This window comes from Rhipicephalus microplus, unplaced genomic scaffold (genome assembly GCF_043290135.1).
Source record: "Rhipicephalus microplus isolate Deutch F79 unplaced genomic scaffold, USDA_Rmic scaffold_16, whole genome shotgun sequence".
Classification (NCBI taxonomy): Eukaryota; Metazoa; Arthropoda; class Arachnida; order Ixodida; family Ixodidae; genus Rhipicephalus; species Rhipicephalus microplus.
In genome coordinates this window covers 11,162,608-11,183,849 of record NW_027464589.1, presented here as the reverse complement: position 1 = coordinate 11,183,849, position 21,242 = coordinate 11,162,608, and the positions used below count along the sequence as shown (strand labels likewise).

The window sequence follows — 21,242 nt, the reverse complement described above, 5'->3', positions numbered from 1 at the left end:
CTTTGTCTGTTTGAGTCACTATATTAAATACCGTATTTACTCGAATGTTATGCGAGTTTTTTTCAAAATCTCTCTGAAGTGATTTGGGGGTCCGCGTTAAATCGAAGCACCTCAAATCGTGCCTTGGGGTGCCGCCCTACTGGTTCCTTAAAATGGCTACGACAAACCTAGCGATCTTTCAACCTTGTGCTGGCAACATGTGCACGCTGGCAACATCGAATCCAATTCAATCCTATTGTTCACGACGTGTTTTGCAGGCGGTTCATTTCCTTTGTGCTTCCGCGACTTCGGCTCGAGCAAATGGCAGCGCGACGAGTTCAGTACGATGCCCGCTTTAAGAGAAGTGCAATACTGATGGCTGAGGAAATCGGGAACTCAGCCGCGGCTCGACGGCTAGATGTGGCGGAATCTACTATCCGTGGCTGGAGGCTCCAGCGTGAAGCGCTCCTCAAGAGTAAGCCCGGCCGAAAAGGCTTCCGTGGACCTCGTTGTGGCCGTCACACAGAACTCGAAAAAAAAGTGGGGGAGTTCATGATTGAGCAGCGATATCGCCTATTGGGGGTCAACGTTGAGCTGATTCAGTGAAAAGCCCGAGACGTAGCTCGAGAGATGGGGATCCCGCGGGAGAACTTTAAGGCTTCACGTGGATGGGCATAAAAGTTCATGCGAAGAAATGGATTTTCCCTCCGGCGAACAATGTCAATAAGGCAGAAGCTACCAGCAGATTGCGAAGCGAAGCTAGTGGAGTTTCAGCGCTATGTGCTCGACCTGCGCCGCTCGTCGCAAATGCTGTTGGGGCACATTAGCAACGCGGATTAGACTCCCGTTTTCTAGGACATGCCTATGTCAAGGACTGTCAGCGAAACAGGTGCCCTCTAAGTTCGCATAAGGACAACGGGCAACGAGAAGACGCGGTTAACCGTGATGCTTGCCTGCTTGGCGGATGGGCGCTAATTGCCGCCATACATGATTTTCCGGCGCGAAATCATCCCGAAGGAGCTGTTCCCCAGAGATGTGGTTGTTCGCTGCCAAGAAAAAGGTTGGATGGACACTCCGCTTATGCTTGACTGGGTCAAGACTGTGTGGTGCCTACGGCCAGGTGCGCTCCTTCACCCCGCCTCCATCCTAGTTCTCGACTCATTTCGCGGTCACCTGACGCCCGAAGTGAGAAAGCTGATGCGGGAAACTCAGACGCAGCTCTGTAATTCCCGGAGGTATGGCATCCGTGCTGCAGCCATTAGACGTCTGTCTGAACAAACCGTTTAAGAATAGAATGCGGCAGCTGTACGGAGAATGGATGCGAGAAGATTGGGCTTTGACACCTACGGGTAGGATAAAGAGACCTAGTGCCGCGAAGATTGCTGAGTGGGTGTCCGCCGCTTGGTACGGGCTGCCGCACGACATGATAGTTCGCACATTTAAAAAGTGATGTATATTGATACACAACATCCGGCACAGCCTGGCTGCAAAAAAGAGAAAGATGACGTTGGTGGCTGGTTGTTGATGAACTGTCGCCATCTTGTTTGCCGAGCACGGTGCATCGTATTTAATTTATTAAATAAGTTACCCCTAACATTATTGGTGGAGGTGGACGACTCCCGTACCTCGATGGAGACGCGTAGTGGTCTCAACACCGGGGACTCTTCGGCTACTTTAACTGCCAGTGCCTCATCCCCACCGATCTCTGGATCCGAGTCGACAACCTACGTCACCCTGCCACCCCTGTGGGATCCTGGAACTTTCTCCGCTGACAGTACCATCGACGTTGACTCCTGGCTGCACTGGTACGAGCGAGTCAGTGCTACCCACCGCTGGGATCCCACGTTCATGCTCGCCAATGTTGTGTTCTACCTCGACCGCACGCCGCGGACATGGTTTGAAACCAACGAAGCCGAAATCACAAGCTGGGATTTTTTCAAATCGAAGATCCGTGATTTTTTCGGCGATTCATCTGGTCGTCAGCTCGCTGCCACTCGCGCCCAGACTCTCGACACTTGCCCAGACCACTCGCCACTCTCGCCACTCGCGCCCAGACGTCTACTGAATCGTACGTCTCATACATTCTTGACGTCTTAGCGCTTTGTAGCAAGGTCGAACAGCGCATGTCAGAAGAAGAAAAAAATCACGTCCTCAAAGGGATTCCTGAGGATGCCTTCAACTTGCTGGTTTTTAATAATGTCACGAGCATCGATACGATCCTGACAGAATGCCGCCGTCTAGAACAGGCTAAAGCCCGCCGCGTCACCCACGGAATCGCGCGCCTGCTGAACACAGCTGCTACTTCCTCTTGTGATGACGCCGTCCGCCCAGTTCCCTGATGTGACAACCTCACCCGCATCATTCGTCGCGAGGTCGAGGCAGCCCAACCAGTAGCTACTCCATTTCCAAAGCCTGATCCTTCACCGACCACAATCTCACTGATACAAGCCGTCGTTCGTCAAGAATTATCGAACATCGGCCTACACTCCATTCAACCAGTCTACTCTGCCGAGTTTTTTTATCGTCGTCCCTCCGCTCCTCGATTTGGTTCCAAATACTCTCGACAGCGCGATTTGTCCGAATGGCGTACACTGGACGACAAGCCCATATGCTTCAACTGCCGACGTGTCGGTCATATTGCTCGCCACTGCCGCAATCACTGGGCTCCGCCGGCACACTATGGCCCTCCTACCCAAGCCACTTCTGTCCACCAGTCGTCATCGATATTTGATTTTGATTCCCCTGTGCCGACCACATCCTCTGATTCTGCCGCACCTCTGACGATGCCCGCTCACCATCCCCTGCTCGCCGTAAATCTCGTTCGCCCCCACAACGCCGTCCTGCCTCTCCGTCCTATTTGCAGCACCCCCGACCGGAAAACTAGACAGTGCAGCTTCTGGAGGTGCAGCTGCATTGACGACGACCTCTGCAAGAAATCCTCGTGTAACATTACCGACCACCCGGAATTGGTTGAACGTTACTTTAGACAATGTACCTGTGTGCGTGTTGATCGATACTGGCGCGCATGTGTCCATAATCAGTGCTGCTCTTCGTCGCCGCCTAAAGAAAGTTATCACACCCGCCTTGAACCGAGCCGTACGAGTCGCTGACGGGGGAACTGCCGCGATTATTGGCATGTGCTCTGCCCGTGTGACTATCGCCGACAGAAGCACCACTGTTCTTTTCACCGCTATAGAAAATTGTCTCCATGAAGTAATTCTAGGCATGGATTTTCTAACCGCTCACTCGGCTCTTATAGATTGTTCAGCTGGCTGTCTTGACCTTGAAATGCCTCTACTTTCTGATCTGACCAACCCACCCCAAAGTCGCCTTTGCTGCATTGATTTCGCACGCCTTCCACCTAACTGTGTCACACATATCGACCTCTTCTCTACACCACCTGTACCTGACGGCGATTACATGGTGGCCCCAATTCATGCCGTGATGCTTACGCATGGCGTCGCTGTTCCGCACACCATTTTGACAATCGTTGAAAACCGTACATGTCTTCTTATTGTCAATTTTGCCCTCACTGCCCAAATTCTTCCACAAGGTATTTCCCTGGCCGAAATTACTGCTCTACAAGACCATACGGTTGAACCCTTCAGAGTGGATGATTGCTGCACCTCAGACCATGAACGAACTCTATCACGTTTATCGGGCGTCGACGTTGACCACATGGTACCATCAGACCTCGCTCGTGATCAAGCAGAAGTCCTTCGTCAAGTCCTGAAGTCCTATAGTGACATTTTCGACTTCACCAGCACAGCTTTAAGCCGAACGAGTGTTGTTGCTCATCGCTTCAATACTGGTGACGCGAGTCCCATTCACCGACGTCCATGCCGTGTTTCCGCGTCCGAGCGCACACTCATACAACAGGAAGTCGAAAAATGCTTGCAAAAGACATAATCGAGCCCTCTTGTAGCCCCTGGGCTTCTCCTGTCGTCCTGATCAGAAAGAAGGATGGAACATGGTGCTTTTGTGTAGATTATAGACATCTCAACAAAATTACAAAGAAAGATGTTTACCCGTTGCCTAGAATCGACGATGCCTTAGACTGCCTTTACGGTGCTACGTATTTTTCCACTATCGACCTTCGATCTGGCTATTGGCAGATCGCTGTGGACGAGATGGACCGTGAGAAGACCGCATTCGTCACTCCTGACGGGCTTTATCACTTCAAAGTTATGCACTTTGGTCTCTGTAATGCGCCGGCCACATTCAAAAGAATGATGGACTCATTGGTCCAAGGGTTTCAATTGTCAACTTGCTTATGTTATTTAGACGACGTTATCGTTTTCTCGCCCACATTCGGCTCCCATCTGAAGCGTTTATCAGCGATTCTTGAAGTTTTTCGTCGAGCCGGACTTCAACTGAACTCATCGAAATGCCACTTTGCTCGTCGTCAAATAATCGTACTTGGCCACATTGTCGATGCCGCAGGAGTCCGCCCGGATCCAGAGAAAATTCGCGCCGTCACGGACTTTCCTGTTCCGAAGTCAACAAAGGACGTTCGCAGTTTTGTGGGCTTGTGCTCCTACTTTCGACGGTTTGTTAAGGACTTCGCCGTCATTGCACGCCCACTCACAAACCTCCTGAAGAAGGACACCCCGTTTTGCTGGGGCGCTGATCAAGCCTCATCTTTTTCCCAGCTCACGACGCTCCTTACAACACCGCCGATTTTAGCTCATTTCGATCCATTAGCTTCAACTGAGGTTCGAACTGACGCTAGTGGGCATGGCATCGGGGCAATGCTATTGCAATACCAACGCGGAAATGACCGTGTTATAGCATATGCAAGCCGACTGCTATCTACAGCCGAGCGCAACTATTCAATCACGGAGCGTGAGTGTCTCGCTCTTGTGTGGGCAGTCTCCAAGTTTCGCCCATACTTACACGGGCGTCCATTCCAGGTAGTCACTGACCACCACGCGCTCTGCTGGCTGGCCTCACTCAAGGATCCCACAGGACGCCTCGCTCGTTGGTCCCTACGATTACAAGAATACACGATCCCCGTATCATACAAAAAAGGGTGATCACATCAAGATGTGGATTGTTTATCACGCTACCCTGTGGAAGAGGCTGCCCATACTGACACCTTTCCAGACCTTCTGTCTGTGACGCAGCTACTCAACCTTGGGCACGAACAACGCCTGGATGCTTCCCTGCGAACCATCATTGGCAAACTTGAGTCAAGGCCTCGCGACGCATCTCTACAAATGTTCCTGGTAAAAGACGGCATCCTGTATCGCCGTAACCTCGATCCATATGGCCATGACTTGCTCCCCGTCATACCAGCACATCTTCATGCGACTATTCTCAGCCAACTTCATGACGCTCCTTTGGCGGGCCACTTGGGCGTCTCTCGCACATACGACCGTGTACGTCGTCGTTTCTTTTGGCCTGGTCTTGCCCGCTCTGTTCGACGCTACGTCGCCGCTTGTGAACCCTGCCAGCGCCGCAAAAAGCCATCTTCCCTACCAGCTGGATTCCTTCAGCCAATCGACATTCCCATCGAACCTTTTTTTCGAGTTGGCCTCGACCTGCTTGGCCCATTCCCGATCTCCAGCTCAGGCAACAAATGGATCGCTGTCGCCACTGACTATGCGACACGGTACGCTATCACACGAGCACTTCCGACGAGTTGCGCAACCGATGTGGCGGACTTTCTGGTATATGACATTATTTTAGCACACGGAGCTCCACGCCAACTTCTCACTGACCGGGGCCGGACCTTCCTATCACCTGTCGTTGATGAAATCCTGCGCTCTTGCTCTGCCAAGCACAAGTTTTCCACTTCGTACCATCTGCAAACGAACGGTCTTACGGAGCGCCTCAACCGCACCATAACCGACATGCTTTTTAAATACGTAGCGGCCGACCTCCAGGATTGGGACGTTCATTTGCCATTTGTGACGTTCGCATATAATTCGTCACGTCACGACACTGCCGGCTATTCACCATTCTATCTTCTATACGGCCGAGAACCCGCCCTGCCATTTGACACCTTGCTGCCCTCGGTCACTGAGTTTCCGGCGAAGCCATCGCGCGAGCCGACCACGCACGCCAACTCGCCCGCAGCCGCCTGCAGGCCTCACAGGAGCACCAAAGACAGCTCTAGGATTCCCATCATCTAAACGTGCACTTTTCACCGGGTTCCCTTGTCCTCCTCTGGTCCCCCAATAGGCGTGTAGGGGTTTCTGAAAAACCGCTGTCACGCTACACTGGACCATACCGCGTCGTTCGCCAGGTGACTGACGTTACATACGAGATCGCTCCAGCCGATTCAACGTCATCGTCACCTTCGAGTGACATCGTGCACATAGCTCGACTACCGCATCCGAGTTGCTCAAGCACCGAGACGGTGCTTCTACCGCCGAAGGTTATGATACACAACAGCCGGCACAGCCCGACTGCAAGAAAGAGAAAGACGACGTTGGTGGCTGGTTGTTGATGAACTGTCGCCATCTTGTTCGCCGAGCACGATGCATCGTACTTAATTCAATAAATAAGTTACCCATAACAATATCGAACTATATAGATGGCACGGAGGATGACCTCATCTGGGAAGAAGAAAGTGACAAAGAGGGCTCAACCACCGGCGATGAAAGCGACGAATGGATAAAACGTTCATCCGATTAGAGTATTTGAGAGGGTCAACCGTTCGTCTGGCGAGGTGCAATTGTAAGGACTAACGGTTTCTCGGTAAGGTGTAAGTATTGAGATTAACAGTGGCCCTATAAGGTGCAAATGTGAGGAATAAATTTTAGCCCTTTGAGATGAATTGTGAGACTAATGGTTACTCACTAAGGTGTAAATTTGAGGACTAAATGTTAATCCCTTCAGCTTGCCTGTGGGGACTAACTGTTAGACCCAGTGCCGTTAGTCCTTAAAAGGAATAATGGTTGTGGCAGTCCCATTGGTCCCCAAAAGGACAAACCACACACCCTTTTAGCACACTTTTGCCTTAGAGTGTATCTTTTATTTTGTGGATACTGAATCAGGCGAAGTGCAGAAAGACTTGTGTTTGAAAGACTTGTGTTTAAAAGACGTGTGTTTAGGGCATGCTTAGCGACATCACATGTTGGATTGCACAGATTTTCACTTCCGTGCAGCATTTCGAGGTTTCCTAGTGACAATAGATGAGCACTAGTATTTGGGTTGGTTATATAGGAAGGTCTTGATTTTGCATGAGTGCATAAGAAAACCCAGCTCTCGGCCAGCATGACTTGACTGACGTGAGCGCAGTGTCGCTAGACTAATGTTTGATGACGAAAGCGTCTTTGCTACTCACAAAAAGTGTTTCATGAAATGCTTCAGTGCATATTACTCAGCTACAGATTTTGTTTATCCGTTACTTTTGCCGTGTAGTTGAAATGGTGTGGAGAAATTATAGGCTTCTCTCTGTTTACTTGTGGGTCTTTGCTTCTAATACTGTCAATGAAACATATGCAGCAGACTTACTAATGTTATGAGAATTTGTTGAACAGAGTGTAGAAAATGAAGAGGAGACTTGTACCCGCACGTCTGACTACATCAAAGGGAGCAGAACAATCGAGCAAGCCAGCGCCCATGACTGTTGCTTGTACCTGCACCCCTTCTTTCTCCTTCATTTATAACACAGGGATTGTCGCTGGAGTCGTTTTGAAAAGCAAACATTTTTGCTTTAAGGCAAAGCCTTGGCGAAAACTACATAGTCAACTAGCTAGAACATATCCTTTAAAAGTATGCGTTGTTTGGCTTGTTGGTTCATGTTCGATTGGATGTCATAACTGTGGCTTCTAATTCATCAAAACATATTTATAATTGCATTCGTTGTTCAATAGTTTCTCATGACTTCACGCTTCTAACTTTTCCTGATAGTTTGTCTTCTTTCGTGCTAAAGAGCTGTAAGAGAACATGCTCGCTGTCATAAAGGACTTGACTGAGTCAAATACCGCGGGACGTGCTCGTGATTGTTGATTATTTTCGCATGATTTTGGAAGCTCTGGGAACATTTCTAAATATGCGCATATTCCAGTTGTTAAAAAAAGCTGATTTTGCTGATTGACTCGTCACACTGTGTACATGTCTCTGTTTTTAATAGGAAACACGTAATAAAAAAGGACGATAGTAATATGTCTGTTGATAGAGTTCAGAAAAAGTTTGAGAATTATTTTCAGAAAGATACGCCGTAGGGGGCAGAGCAACCTGTGGTGGAAGCAGCAGTGCCGCAGCGCATTCCTATGCGAGAGCAAGTATAGGGAACTTGCATGGGGAACTTGCATGTATAGGGAACTTCCGCCCACTGGTTTTATCCTGGACACTCCTTGGTTAACGTCACAACCATGGGACAATGTTTTGCATTTGAACTTCACACGGAACATGACGGGAAAGGCAAAAAGCCGTTGACATGCTTGTTAACACAATGTGTGTTGAGGCTCTTAACGTTAAAACAATTTTATGAAGCCTTTGTACGAAAATGCGTCTCATGTTTATGTCGACAGGTGCTGGGATTGCTATGAGAGGCTAGGTAAGTCATTCCACATGCGGATGGCTTGGGGTAACTAGTGTTTCTGTGTAAAACGCGCTTCTGTTGCCTTTTTATATGGTCTTATTTCAATCAAAGTAGCATAATTAGAGATCAATTCTGTTCAGTCAGTGATGTAAGTTCGTGCATGTTCAAAATATCATATGTTGTGTAGGTTCCGCCATGGTGAAGCAGCATCAAAGGCCTATACATCCCGGAGTTTCGCCTCCTAGGCATGGAAGGGAGCACTACATGGTAAGTCAAAGTAGAGCCTCACCTTCAGTACAGATCAGCTAGGGTGAATAGAAGGGAGGATGTTTAAACGTCAAGCGCGATAGCAAACTGTGCACACTGCATTTTGTTACAAGGATTTTGTTCACTCACATATGCCTTTTTTATTTGCAGCAGCGCGTTTCTGATACAAATAGTACGTTTTGTCTGCAATGATTGGCACAAAACACGAAGCCGCATGTAGAGTGCGCTAGGACTAGAGGGAATGCTCGAAACGGCCACACCACCTAGGCATGAACCGTGCGGCCATAAAATGATAAAGCCACTTTTAGCTCTGCGATCATTAGCCTTCAATATGCAGTCGTTTAAGAGCTGCAGTGAGAGAATCTCCTCTTCTCTGAAAAAAGTCACAGCTTTGCCGCTAAGGCGAAGCTATGAATGCGATAGCAACAAATTGTGAGGTCACATGCAGAATGGAAAGCAGATCGAAACATGCCCTGCGTTTCTCACGCGCCAATAACGCACAAAACGTACTCACAGGTACAGCTGCACGTGAATAGGCGTCTCAGTTTTTGCTTCACTGTGTCTGAAATGCGTGCGCTTTTCGCAAACGGAGTTTGCAAGGATTGCAGTAAACCTTCTGCGCCCGGTAACTACAACAGAATCGTTCCAGGTAAAGCCCGAGGTCAGCCAAGACATACTGCTCTCCCTGAGAGATAAGCGTGTGCGAGGGAATGTTGCCCCTTTCTCTAAGCGGGGCAAAGTGTGCGTGGGAGGATAAAGTGCGTGCCACTGTCTGATGTGGCGACGTACGGGTGATTTAAATGAAAAGAAGAGAAAAAGTGACCTTCGTAATTGTCTTTTAAGGGGAGGACACCTCAACAGTAGCTCTGGACGGGTGGGGGTAAAGGAGGGATTAAAAGGTTAGGATGAAAAGGCAAAGAGATAGAGAGAGAGAGGAAAGAGAGAGTGAGGTGCAGGAATAGCGAACGATGGAAAACGACGGAATTAAACAGGACATAGCATATCTGGACGCGGTCGCAGGAGTCCGAAAACGGGGCACACTTGGCAAGAGCTCTTGTCGGCGTAAGGAGATGGTGTAGAGCGAGCCCAGTCAGCCAGAGCTGCGCTGTCGGAGATCGCCGTGGCACAATCGGTCGGCATGAAATCCAGCGAGCGAGTTTGATGTGGCAAAGCAGGCTCATTGCGCCATCTTGCTGCTAATGTTGTAAACATGAAAATCTCCCTTGAGTTTCATCAGCAGAGGTAAGTGGTAGATATAAATAGCTTGCCGTGTGATTGTTGAAGGACGTGCTCCTGGGTGGCTCAGTGGTTAACTCTTCGCATTCACGAGGCAGTGGTCCCACGTTCGATTACGCGCGGCGGAGTCTTTTTCGGAATTTTTTCTTCTCTTTCTTGTGGTTTCACGAATATGTATACGTCGATCCAGAGTATTTTTATTTTTTATTGCAATAGCAACGACATGGACCCTCTCGGCTGTGCTTTGCTGCCAGCCTCACTCACCACATATATATATATATATATATATATATATATATATATATATATATGCTTCACATTTCTTTGCGTACTACAAGTACTTTTGGCGTCTGGCCATGCCATCATCGTTGCTACGATGATGGTAAAAAAAAATTTTGGCAGATGCCAAGTACCGGAGAATCGACGTTATGCGAAGCATGCGGAGAGAAGGTGACCGTGTTGAAACTTTTTTATTGAGTAACACGTCGTAAAATGACGTTAATATATGTACAAATGTTGCACGTATATACCTATGGAGAAGAGTTTCAGATGTTTATATTGTTACACGACATCGGCAACGAGAGAGCGTCAGGTGGCCGACGTAGACGATGAATGCGATTGCGCTCGTCTTGTTGTTCCTTTTGTACCTCCATCTTGGCTGTAGCTGCCTCCGACTCTCTCTATATATTTTGTAAATGTATTTATTTCAATCATTCTCTCACCCCCCCCCCCCCCATGACATTTTCTGGTGGTGCGGGGTACAACACGATATAAGGGTGCTCCGCAGAGGCCGACGTTCGGATTTTTCCACCATGGCAAACCAGGGACCCACTCCCGCTGAGGCGACTACAACAACTGTTGTCCTTTCGCAGCTAAAAGATTCTCGCACATTCTGTGCCACTGATGATGTCGATATCGAAGAATGGTTGCCGTTGTACGAACATACAAGTAAGAATTACCGCTGGGATCAAACTCTTATGTTGGCCAACATCCTGCTCTACTCGGAAAGGAACAGCAAAAGTGTGGTTCGAGAACTACGAAGATGAAATGGGAAGCTGGGATGCATGCAAGGAAAAGATGCGCGCTCTTTTCAGCAAGTCTATGAGTAGAAAGGCAGCCGCCAAGAAGAAGTTGGCATCTCGTGCGCAAACGTCAGCAGAGTCCTATGTGACTTACATACAGGATGTGATCGCCCTTTGCCGAAAGGCGGAAAATGACATGGAAGCAACTGAAAAAGTAGCACACATATTGAAAAGAATTGCTGATGATGGCAATGAGGGTGGCGATTTGGGCTTGTTGGTATGGTTGCATGATGATGGATGGTAGCGCAGACAACGAACACGGACAAGAGAAGGCACATAGACACAACACAGCGCTGTGTTGTGTCTATGTGCCTTCTCTTGTCCGTGTTCGTTGTCTGCGCTACCATCCATCATCTTAAAGAACAATGTCATTTAGCGAGATACAGCGTTCTGTACTGCAATAAGTTGGTGAAAAACTGTGAGGTTATGCAAATATCGTAATTGTGAACGAAACAGTGTAATAGAGCGTTTTTCAATACAAGTACGAATGTTAGGTTAGGTTAAGATATGAACCGTCGTAAAACCGCATTAAACAATGTCACTTAGTGAGATGCAGTGTTTTTCACCATTACAAGTCGGGAACTGCGATATCTAAGGTGAAAGCGCTTGCAAACGTCGTTAGGTGAGGTTAGGTTAGGTTAGGTTAGGTTACGTTAGGTTAGGTTAGGTTAGGTTAGGGTATGTTAGGTTGGGTTAGGTTAGGTTAGGTTACGTTAGGTTAAGGTATGAACCGTCGTAAAACCGCATTAAACAATGTCACTTAGTGAGATGCAGTGTTTTTCAACTTTACAAGTTGGGAACTGCGATATCTAATGTGAAAGCGCTTGAAACCGTCGTTAGGTTAGGTTAGGTTAGGTTAGGTTAGGTTACGTTAGGTTAGGTTTGGTTAGGTTAGGTTAGGTTAGGTTAGGTTAGGTTATGTTAGGTTAGGTTGGGTTAGGTTAGGTTAGGTTACGTTAGGTCAAGGTATGAACCATCGTAAAACCGCATTAAACAATGTCACTTAGTGAGATGCAGTGTTTTTCACCTTTACAAGTTGGGAACTGCGATATCTAATGTGAAAGCGCTTGAAACCGTCGTAATGTTGTAGAAAGCAATGTAAAGTAGCGAGTAAAACGTTTTCTAACGATAGAAGTGCGAAGGTTATGTTAGGTTGAGTTATGTTAGTTTAAGCTACGTAGCGTCGTGAAACCACCAAAAACGACGTCATCTAACGAGATAGTGTTGTTTTATTGCATTAAACTGCGATAGGTGAAATGTTGTGAAAGCACACAAAACGGCATGAACAAGCCAAATACTGCGTGTTCTACCGTTACAAGTGCGAAACTGCTATATTGTGATATTCTCGGTAAAGCGCATGCAAGTATCGTGAAACCTTAAAGAACGATGTCATTTAGCGAGATACAGCGTTCTGTACTGTAATAGGTTGGTGAGAAACGGTGAGGTCAAGCAAATATCGTAATTGTGAACGAAACAGTGTAATTGAGCGTCTTTAGATACAAGTGCGAATGTTAGGTTAGGTTGATATATCAACCGTCGTAAAACCGCATTAAACAATGTCATTTAGTGAGATGTAGTGTTTTTCAACATTACAAGCCGGGAACTACGATATCTAATGTGAAAGCGCATGAAACCGTCGTAATCTTGTAGAAAACATTGTAAAGTTGGGAGTAAAACGTTTTCTAACGATAGAAGTGTGAAGGTTAGGTTAGGTTAGGTTAGTTTAAGCTAGGTAGCGTCGTGAAACTACCAAAAACGACGTCATCTAACGAGATAGTGTTGTTTTATAGCGAGTATTAAACTGCGATAGGTGAAATGTTGTGAAAGCACACAAAACGGCATGAACAAGCCAAATACTGCGTGTTCTACCGTTACAAGTGCGAAACTGCTATATTGTGATATTCTAGTTAAAGCGCATGCAAGCATCGTGAAACCTTAAAGAACAATGCCATTTAGCGAGATACAGCGTTCTGTACTGCAATAAGTTGGTGAAAAACTGTGAGGTTATGCAAATATCGTAATTGTGAACGAAACAGTGTAATAGAGCGTTTTTCAATACAAGTACGAATGTTAGGTTAGGTTAAGATATGAACCGTCGTAAAACCGCATTAAACAATGTCACTTAGTGAGATGCAGTGTTTTTCACCATTACAAGTCGGGAACTGCGATATCTAATGTGAAAGCGCTTGCAAACGTCGTTAGGTTAGGTTTGGTTAGGTTAGGTTAGGTTAGGTTACGTTAGGTTAGGTTTGGTTAGGTTAGGTTAGGTTAGGTTAGGTTATGTTAGGTTAGGTTGGGTTAGGTTAGGTTAGGTTACGTTAGGTCAAGGTATGAACCGTCGTAAAACCGCATTAAACAATGTCACTTAGTGAGATGCAGTGTTTTTCACCTTTACAAGTTGGGAACTGTGATATCTAATGTGAAAGCGCTTGAAACCGTCGTAATGTTGTAGAAAGCAATGTAAAGTAGCGAGTAAAACGTTTTCTAACGATAGAAGTGCGAAGGTTATGTTAGGTTGAGTTATGTTAGTTTAAGCTAGGTAGCATCGTGAAACTACCAAAAACAACGTCATCTAACGAGATAGTGTTGTTTTATTGCGAGTACGAAACTGCGATAGGTGAAATGTTGTGAAAGCACACAAAACGGCATGAACAAGCCAAATACTGCGTGTTGTACCGTTACAAGTGCGAAACTGCTATGTTGTGATATTCTCGTTAAAGCGCATGCAAGCATCGTGAAACCTTAAAGAACGATGTCATTTAGCGAGATACAGCGTTCTGTACTGCAATAAGTTGGTGAAAAACTGTGAGGTTATGCAAATATCCTAATTGTGAACGAAACAGGGAGTAAAGCGCTGTGTTGTGTCTATGTGCCTTCTCTTGTCCGTGTTCGTTGTCTGCGCTACCATCCATCATCATGCTGATGATGGGTTCAACCTTTTCATATGCAAGGGCTGCAACACGATCGACGCCACCATCAAGGAAAGCCAGCGTTTTGAGGCCGCAAAAAGTCGACGTATTGCCCACCATTTCACTCGTCTATGAAACACAGCAGCAACCTGGTCGTGCTAAGACGGGCCTGTACTACAGACGCCGTTAACTGCAGAGCATGTGACCAAGATCATCAGACGTGAACTTGAAGCTCTGTCTCGTGTGTCCACGTGCTCCCATGCCTGTGACTCTAGCCCTCAGTTGGTGCCACTGGCACATGCCATTGTGCGACAAAAGCTTTCCCATGCTGGAGTGTCATCTGAGTGCAATACACGATCAGCCGTCGTCGACCCCCTGTTTCGTATGTCCGAAGCCAAACCTTCCGGTGCACCCTTGCAATCCAGCCGAGTGGAGGACTGCTGACGATCGTCCGATTTGTTTGAACTGCCGCTGTATCGGACATATGGCCCGCCATTGTAACACTCGGTGGTATTGGCATGAAGCATCCTATGGGTACACCCATCGCCCAGAGAGGGATCATGGATGCTTTCAACCTTACTCGGAATCGCCTCAGGCCACCAGTGAAGACGTTCCTTCTATGCCATCATATCGTCGTCGTTCTCCATCTACGCATGCTCAACAGTCCCCTTCAATGCTCTCCCATCGCCCATCGTCTCGCCGCCCCAATTTCGCCGACCAACGTCCCCGAATGACCACCTGCCGTGGGAAAACTAGATGATGCAGCTCCCGGAGATGATGCTGCATCGACCACTTGTCCACCAAATTCTCTGACCATGCTGCCGACTCGACGCGACCTTATTGACGTTGAAGTAGACGACACATCCGTTGTTGCACTTGTGGACACAGAGGCTCACATATCAGTTATGAATGCAGAATTTCGTTGCCGCCTTAGGAAAGTTTTAACGCCACCCATAGTACCGCTCATCCAGGTCGCCGACAGTGACACTTTTCCCGTGCTTGGAATGTGCTCCGCACGAATAAGTGTTGCCGATCGCTCCACGACAGTGCTATTTGCTGTGCTCGAGAAATGTTGCCATGAGCTTATCCTCGGCATGGACTTTTTACGCGCACACTCTGCCCTTATTGATTGTGGAACCGGCGTGCTTCAACTTGATTTACCGTGTTACCATGGCGACCCAACACCAGCTCAACCACGTGTGTGTTCTGTAGATCACGTTTGCCTAGCACCTCAAGCAGTTACCTATATGAACCTGAGATCTGTCCCTTCTGTTTCCTACGGTGCCTACATGTTGACACCTATTGCTGACGTTCTGCTGGCCAAAAAGGTCGCTGCTCCTCACACACTTTTGATAGTCACGGGAAATACAGCATCTCTTCGGATCCTAAACTTCAGCTGGTGCACTCAAGTTATCCCAGATGGTATGACTTTGGCAAAAGTTTCTTCTCTAGATGCTGCCATTTCGGCGTTCGTTGCCGAATCTTCTTCGTCATCTGCCCCATTTTCCTCGTCCAAGAGTGCAGCGGATGCCACCATCGACAAGATGATCGCCCCTGACCTTCTTCCAGCACAGACAGCTGATAACCGACACCTGCTGATATCCTACCGTGACATCTTTGATTTTGATGACCGCCCTTTGGATCAGACATCCTTCGTAACTCATAGGATTAATACTGGAGACGCCAGCCTCATCCAACGATGTCCGTATCGCGTGTCTATTGCTGAACGACAAGTTATCCAGCACGAAGTTAAAGAAATGCTCACAAAAGACGTCACCGAACCTTCCTGTGTTCCATGGACATCGCCGGTCGTGCTAGTCAAGAAGAGGGATGGCAGCTGGCACTTCTGCGAAGACTACCGTCATTTAAACAAAGTAACACGTAAGGACGTGTATCCACTGCCGCGGATTGACGATGCTCTCGACTGCCTACATGGGTCTGCCTACTTTTCATCTATCGACTTATGATCAGGATGCTGGCAGATTTCTGTCGATTCGAGATTGGGAGAAAACCGCATTCATTACACCTGATGGACTTTTCCAGTTCAAGGTTATGGCTTTTGGATTGTGTAATGCCCCAGCTATATTTGAAAGGATGATGGACTCTCTCCTGCGTGGATACAAATGGTCCACATGCCTGTGCTATCTCGATGATGTCATCGTATTTTCACCTACATTTGAAAGCCACCTTAGCCGTCGATTGGCTGTTCTTGAGGTTTTCCGGACAGCAGGACTTCAGCTCAATTCTTCCAAATGTTGCTTTGGCTGTCGGAAAATCACTGTGCTGGGCCACCTTGTCAGTGGTCGAGGCGTGAAACCTGATCCTGACGAAATTAGACTTGTCAATAATTTTCTTATACCACGTTCCACAAAAGATTTACGTAGTTTTATCAGCCTCTGTTATTACGTTCGGCATTTTGTGAAGAATTTTGCTGACATTGCCCGACTGCTTACTGAACTACGGAAGAAGGACATGCTTTTATATTGGGGTATTGACCAAGCGACTGCCTTTAGCACCCTTACAACATTATTTAATTCCCTACCCATCTTGGCCCATTTCGACCCATCAGCCCATACTGATGTTCGTACCGATGCCAGTGGTCATGGAATCGGTGTTGTTTTCGCCCAGCTGCTGCAACGAGGACAAGATCGTGTCATCGCTTATGCCAGTTGCCTCCTTTCCCCTTTCGAGAGCAAGTTTTTCATCAGAGTGTGAGTGCCTCGCACTAGTCTGGGCAGTCGGAAAATTTGGAGCATACTTGTTTTGCCGTACCTTTTCGGTAATTACGAATCACCGTGCCTTGTGCTGGCTGTCGTTCCTTAAAGATCCATCTGGACGACTTGGCCGTTGGGCCTTAAAGCTTCAAGAATACTGCTTTGACGTGGCATACAAATCTGGCCTAATGCACCAGGATGCCAACTGTCTATCCCGTCACCCCGTGGACCCACCCAACCTTTTAGCATATGATTCTGACCCTTGTGTCTTCGCCATGTCTATTTTCACCGACATACGCAAGGAACAGCTCAGCGATGTTCACTTGCAGTCTATCATGCAGAGTCTACGTTCGCATCACATAGACCCGTCGCTACGCTTGTTCGTTCTACGCGATGGCATTCTTTATCGACGCAACACCATCGCCGAGGGACCAGAGCTACTACTCGTAGTTCCTGCGACACTCCGTTCTGCTGTTCTTGAGCAGCTTCACGATGCTCCAATCACTGGACATCTCGGGGTCGCGCGCACGTATGATCACGTGCAGCGTAAATTCTTCTGGTCAGGCCTTTACCGTTCTGTGCGCCGATACGTTGCTGCTTGTGAGCACTGCCAGCGTTCCATACATTCCAGCTTGTCACCAGCTGGTCCGCTCCAACAGATAGACATACCCACCGTCTCCTTCTACTGTGTCGGTCTTGATCTCGTTGGACCATTTCCTGCTTCTTTCACTGGAAACAAGTGCATAGCCGTGGCCACTGACTAAGCCACAAGATACGCTATCACACAAGCGCTACTGACAAGCTGTGCCACTGACGTCGTGGACTTCTTGCTTCATGACGTAATTCTTCACGACGGCGCTCCTCGACAGCTGCTGACGGATTGTGGTCGCTCATTTCTTTCAAGAGTAGTAGACGACATCTTTCGCTCGTGTTCGACGCGTCACAAGCTCACTATGGCCTGCCACTGGCTAACAAATGGTCTTACCGAGAACCTAAATCGAACCTTGACAACAATGCTCCCCATGTACGTTTCCAAAGATCACCTTGATTGTGACAGTACTTTTTCTTATGTGACATTCGCGTACATTTCGTCACGCCATGACACCGCTAGCTTCTCCCCCTTCTATTTATTGTTCGGCCGCCATCCAGCGTTACCCTTCGAGACTCTTTTTCCATCGACTACGCAAGTGGTTACAGAGTACGCCCGAGATGCCACTGCTCGGGCTCAAGTGGCCCACCAAATCGCACGGGAACGTCTTCTTGGCTCGCAGCTCTCTCAGAAAGACCGCTACGATAGCCATCAAAGAGTAGTTTCCTACTCTCTAGGCTCATTGCAGCTCTCTCAGAAAGACCGCTACGATAGCCATCAAAGAGTAGTTTCCTACTCTCTAGGCTCATTGGTTCTCCTCTGGACATCATGCCGCCATGTTGGCCTCTCTTTGAAGCTCCTATCTCGCTACTCGGGGCCTTACAAAGTTTTACGCCGCCTTACTGAGGTCGCATATGAGATTGCTCCGTTGGACAGTCAGTCGTCGGCGTCCGCACGCACCACTGATGTCGTCCACGTGTCCCGTCTGAAACCATACATCTCCGCATGATGCTACTCTCCTCTAGGCACTGAGACGGCGCTACCGGTGGCGGGGGGTTATATGTTACACGACATCGGCAACGGGGGAGCATCAAGTAGACGACGAAGACGATGAATGCGATTGCGCTCATGTTGTTTTTACTTTGTGTTTAAAAAACCATAAGCCGTTTACTTAAGATCCTGCCGCGCTGTTCATGGCCCATCCTTCTTTGTGGGTGTGCGCCAAAGTAACAAGGATCGTCATCATCATCATCATCATCATCGTGTTGCTGTTGTACCTCCATCTTGGCCACAGCTGCCTCCGATTCTCCTTGTATATTTCGTAAATATATTTATTTCAATCATTCTCTCACCCCAATGACAATATAACCGGTTGTTTGCACTTGCGCAACGATGCCAACTGGTACATGTGTATTAGAAACAACAGAAGCTGATACGAAGTGCTGATGTTCGCGAATGCTGGTCCCTGACACTGCTACATAAATCAACTCCAGCGCATGGCAACTAATCACAATTAATGTTAACCCGACGTGATGTGTGTATCAAAGGAGTTCATATGTAATGTTTATAAAAATTGATAGGCAGCACTGCAACCACTCTTGACGTTTCACGAAGATAAGCGTCTATTTGAAGAGTAGTTCTGAGACCTGGCGTAGCTCTGTTGTTAAATGCTTCATTGAGATGCTGAATGCTTGGGTACAGTTCTAGCTGGGACCTTGGAATTTATTCTTTCCATTTAACGGGTCGACGCTACAGATGTCGGGTATTTCTTACTGCTCGCGCGTTAAAATTTTCTACGTGTGTTCTCGTCGCTCCTGTGTAGATACTAAGCACCAATAACCTGTGGCACATACCAGCTTACCAGCGGGACATGCCTGCCCATGGTTATGTGGCACTGTCTGGTGGGAAGTGTTTGATGGTTTACGTGAAGGGATTGCAACATTATTCGTGTCTTGACCAGCGTGTCATATTCGTCAAACCAGCTGACCCTGCTATGCTAATTTTAGTTCACACCAACTTAAGGGGGTGACCTAGGCAGCACCCAAACGTAAGCAGCTAAATATGTAGATAAATACGCTCAAAGTCACCAAAGTTCTCTAAGAAATGCTTCGCATTAAAAAAATGTCAGGGTTGCAGCAGAAACAATACTACAGCATTCTACGTGGCAACCAAGTATTTTAGCACAGAGCCACCCAAGGCCTCGCTACTGATTTTTAAATGAACCGTAATGTACGTGAAGGGTCAAGTAAAGATGCAGTGTTGGCTATCCAAATTTATAAACTTTACTTATGTACTCCTACAATACAGCCGTCACGCCTGGTTAAGTGGAAAACACAGCGCTTAAGGTTCGCAAACACACGAGAGAAAAACGAGGATGTGCGTTTTGTTTTCTAATGTGTCCGTAGCAACGAGATTGCCTCAACAGTCATTTAAGTCAGGTTAAGATCAAAGGTTGTGAAGCGCAACGCAATGAAGGTGATTGACAGGTTATATCAACCAAGGACCGGCGTGAACACAAATTGATAACTTTATTAGAGAGCTTTAAAAAAATCAGCGCATCTCCACAGAGTGCATGGCAACGAGTCGGCAACGCTATCTGTCCTAAGTTCCATAATGTCTACGTTGTAGTTGCCGACTAGTGTAAAGAATGGGTGAACGGAAAGGTGGACAAAGAGGGACGGACAGACCGATGGACGGATAGGTGCATAGATGGACGGATAGTCTCGGAATCAAAACTGCTTTTAAAGTAGACCGTAATTTTTGTAAAACGTCAATTGTGGTTACAGTGCTGGGGCTATCTAAAGTTATAAACAATTCACACGTACTTCTAACATACAGCCCTCCCATGGAATTAACGACAACGACAGAGAAGCGCCATCCCCTGAAACTAATTTATCTTCCACTGTCCAGGACCATCATTCTCGCTGGTACAGGTGCTACAAAACAGCTTATGGCTTCTTCCGTTTCTGGTACCTATGTTACTCTTGGCATTGTTACTAACAGTACATTCGACTTTTAATATATCTCTTTGTGTAAAACTTTGGTATATATCTCTAGCGTCATTTTGTATTGTTTTGCTTAATAAAAAATCACAACACAGTCATCTTTTCTCTGCGTGCTTCGCATAACATCGACTCCCGAGGTATATGGGATCTGCCCAATTCTTCGAAAGGGAAGCTGAAAATGTGTTATGCCATGATCTACCATGGCTCTGCTGACGTATTTCTCTCACGGATAGGACGTTGTAAAAGAGATACTCACAGATCGCGAAGAAAAAAGGCGAGTAGAGAAAGCCTAATTGCTGGACGTCGAGGCTGCATGCATTCGCTTGCTCCGAAGAGCGTAACGCTTATAGCTAACAAACGCCGTCTTCGCCCAAGAATTATTTAACCAAAATAGTACTCCGTCGCGAGCAGGGCCTTCTTTCAACATCACTGCCGACAGCGGCGGGTGCCGCGACAACTGTGCTCAAATCTGCCGCCGAATTTCCGCTGCACATACTTGCTCTCCCTGCTTAACTCACTGAGTCATTTCAATCAAGTGAAAAAGCACGCGTACGCCTAAGATGGTGGTCCCACTCCGGCTGCAACCACTCCGCCGTTTACGCATTGTTTGCGGATGCACTGGGCTCACTGCTTTTCACAAAAACAACTGAATTAGACTACTTCCAAAAGCTTCTTATTATCTCCTCTTTTTAATGACACCTGATGTTAATCCCTGGTCGAAAGCGTTACCTAGTAGCTATGAAAATAGCATGAGTAACAAATGCATTTTGGCTGTACAAGCCTCCGTTGTACTCCAAGTACGGCGTAACTATTCAACGTAATAAAGCAGAATTTTTTGTGTCATTAGACAAATTGATTGATTGATTGATTTGTGGGGTTTAATGTTCCAAAACTACCATATGATTATGAGAGACGGCGTAGTGGAGGGCTCCTGAAATTTCGACCACCTGGGGTTCTTTAACGT

At 47.3% G+C, this 21,242-nt stretch overlaps 1 protein-coding gene across 1 annotated transcript in view; it reads left to right on the top strand.

The window, feature by feature from the left end:
* Positions 1-248: 248 nt before the first annotated feature.
* Positions 249-21,242, top strand: part of LOC119167796 (WD repeat and HMG-box DNA-binding protein 1) — a 465,682-nt gene continuing 444,688 nt past the window's right edge. The window contains exons 1-2 of the mRNA XM_075883385.1: positions 249-454; positions 8,664-8,743. Of these exons, the coding sequence (XP_075739500.1) occupies positions 301-454; positions 8,664-8,743 (234 nt within the window). The 5' untranslated portion in view covers positions 249-300. The remainder of the gene's footprint in view (positions 455-8,663; positions 8,744-21,242) is intronic.